Consider the following 2,326-nt stretch of genomic DNA (forward strand, 5'->3'; position numbering starts at 1 on the left):
TCACTGAGAAGGAGAGAATCAAAGGAATGTCAATATATAAGTGCAAATAAAACAGGTGCTTTCAAGCACACACAAATGTAACCACTAAATTATGACAGAGATCTTGAATTTTCAAAACAGAACTGTCAGAGACTAACTCTACAGGAATCCTTGAAAACAAAGCTCTGAAGAGAAAAATAAGAAACTCAGTGTTCCCAGCTATTTCACAGCTCGTTACAGGCTATGTTTTCTCCCTGGGCACCTTTAAGTAACATAATTGGATTCCCACCATTTCTCAATTCTCATCCATCCTCAATTTCTGAGCTTTGCTTTCAATACAGAACAGATGCTGGGTTTATGCATCAAGTCCAAACAACACCCTCATGTCTTATAAAGACCCATCAAGCCTAACAAGATTGTTTAGCACAGTATTTCCTAGATTCATCAGGAGTCATCCCAGAAACTAGCACTCGATCTGCGAGCGTGCCAGCCTCCGTAAGCTCAGGCAGTGTCGGTGTATTTCCTGCATCTGCCTTTCCTGCATCTGCCTTATTCTATCTTTCTGCCACATCAAATTCTGCGGCATTGGGTATCTCTGTGTTCCCTGCAGGCACCTGAAGGGAATCCTCACGTGGCAGGCCGTGGCTCTGCAGCGAGGCTGGGGCATAGGAGGCAGAAGCATCCAGCGCTTTCTCTCCGCACAGTAACGATAGGCCTCTTTCCTGTACTGCTTGTCAACGTCATCACTGTTCTTCCACCCCCCGATGATGAAAACATCATCTTTATAGTAACAAATAGCTGCGCCTTCAATGCTGAGAACCTCTGGGGGTAAACTTTCGAGTATTTCATCCGAGGCCCTGCCAGAGATCTTTGTCTTGGCTTCCTCATTATCTATAGGGTAACTCCTGGGGCAGCACGATGCCGTGTGGTAGAAGTTTGTGTTCGCAACAGACATCTGGAAAGAGCAGTAATTGTCGATGAGCGGCAGAGACTCCACATCTTGCCACTGCCTTGTTTCAGCATCGTATCTGATAATAACCGCCCTCAATCCGTCTTCGCTATCACTGTCCACCGGGGTGCGAGCAGCCACATAAACAAACCGGTCTTCTACAGAAACAGCTTTGACATCGCGAAGGATCTTTGGTGCTGCCTCCAGGTTAAGCCATTTGTCTTGCTCGGGATTATAAATGGCCACATCTTTAAAGCCAGGACTGAAATTGCCATGTCCACCAATACTGTACAAGTTCCCTTTAACTTCAGTAAGGCCAAAAGAATGCTTTCTGGTTATCAGATTTGAGACTTGCTCCCAGGTATTCCTGTTGGGATTGTACCTTTCCACAGTCTTGGCAAAGCCCGGTTCCATGGAGCCAGCCACATAAATGTAAGACTCAGTCACGGCAACAGCATGCCCATCGAGGTGATTATGTATGTGTGGCAAGTTTACCCACCTATCTTCATCGACAAAATACCCTACGCACTCACTCAAGTAATCTCCTCCTTCCGACACACCACCGATCACCATAATGACATCCATGTTCTGTCCAAGACGCGGCAGAAACGCTACAGGGCAAGCGGAATGTTGTAGGTTACCAGACTGCAAGTTCTCAGATCGCAAGGCGTGACTCTCCACCGCTTCAGACACTAACTTACCACAGGCTTCGTTGCTCGATACCAGCCTTTCAGACTTGACATTGCGAGTAAGGTAAGTGGGTTTCATCTGAGACAACCTAAGCAGCTTAAAGAGATCTTCAAAGTACCTCTCTCTTTCCTCAGGATTCTTCTGAACCCACTTCAAAATAGTCTCAAAGAGGATTTCTTCGGAGTCCACTGTGATCTCCGAGTCCGAGAGCCAGTCTCTGACGAGGTAGAAGGGCAAAGTGTAGAACTCTTCATCTTGGATAACTTTGTGGAAGTTTCTCCTGATCATATCCTGAGCTTTGAGGGCCAGCTGGTTCAGGGAATACATGTGGGCTAAGCTGTGAACCGCAACACAGTTGGAGAGGTTGAGTTTCTTCTTCAAAAACTCACCACAGAACTCTTTCAACCGGGTCAGCAGAAACCTGCAGACAAACGAACAGGGGTGATGCTGCAGCCTGGCTTCTGCCGGTCTGGCCGCGGCCGCTCCCCCCGGCCCAGGCCCCGCTCACCTGTCCGCCATCTCCAGGACCTCGTGGACGTTGCCGGGGCTGACGCGGATGGTACCGGTATACATGAAACCGATAACGGCCTCCACGTTGTCAGGGTCGGGGCCGCTCTCTGAGCTCCACTTCTGCAGCTCCACGCGGCCCGAGAGCGACTCCATAAAGCCTCCCGAGAGCAGCGGTGTGAAGTACTCGGTAGCGGCGGC

At 49.0% G+C, this 2,326-nt stretch overlaps 1 protein-coding gene across 1 annotated transcript; it reads right to left on the minus strand.

Moving 5' to 3' along the window:
• Positions 1 to 442: 442 nt before the first annotated feature.
• Positions 443 to 2,320, minus strand: KLHL11 (kelch-like family member 11; the record flags this gene model as incomplete). The annotated part of the gene is made up of 2 exons (XM_010182426.1): positions 443 to 2,039; positions 2,127 to 2,320. Coding segments are annotated over 2 exons (1,791 nt in total), but the record flags the coding sequence as incomplete, so codon positions are not given.
• Positions 2,321 to 2,326: the final 6 nt, after the last annotated feature.

This window comes from Mesitornis unicolor, unplaced genomic scaffold (assembly GCF_000695765.1).
Source record: "Mesitornis unicolor isolate BGI_N332 unplaced genomic scaffold, ASM69576v1 scaffold21694, whole genome shotgun sequence".
Classification (NCBI taxonomy): Eukaryota; Metazoa; Chordata; class Aves; order Mesitornithiformes; family Mesitornithidae; genus Mesitornis; species Mesitornis unicolor.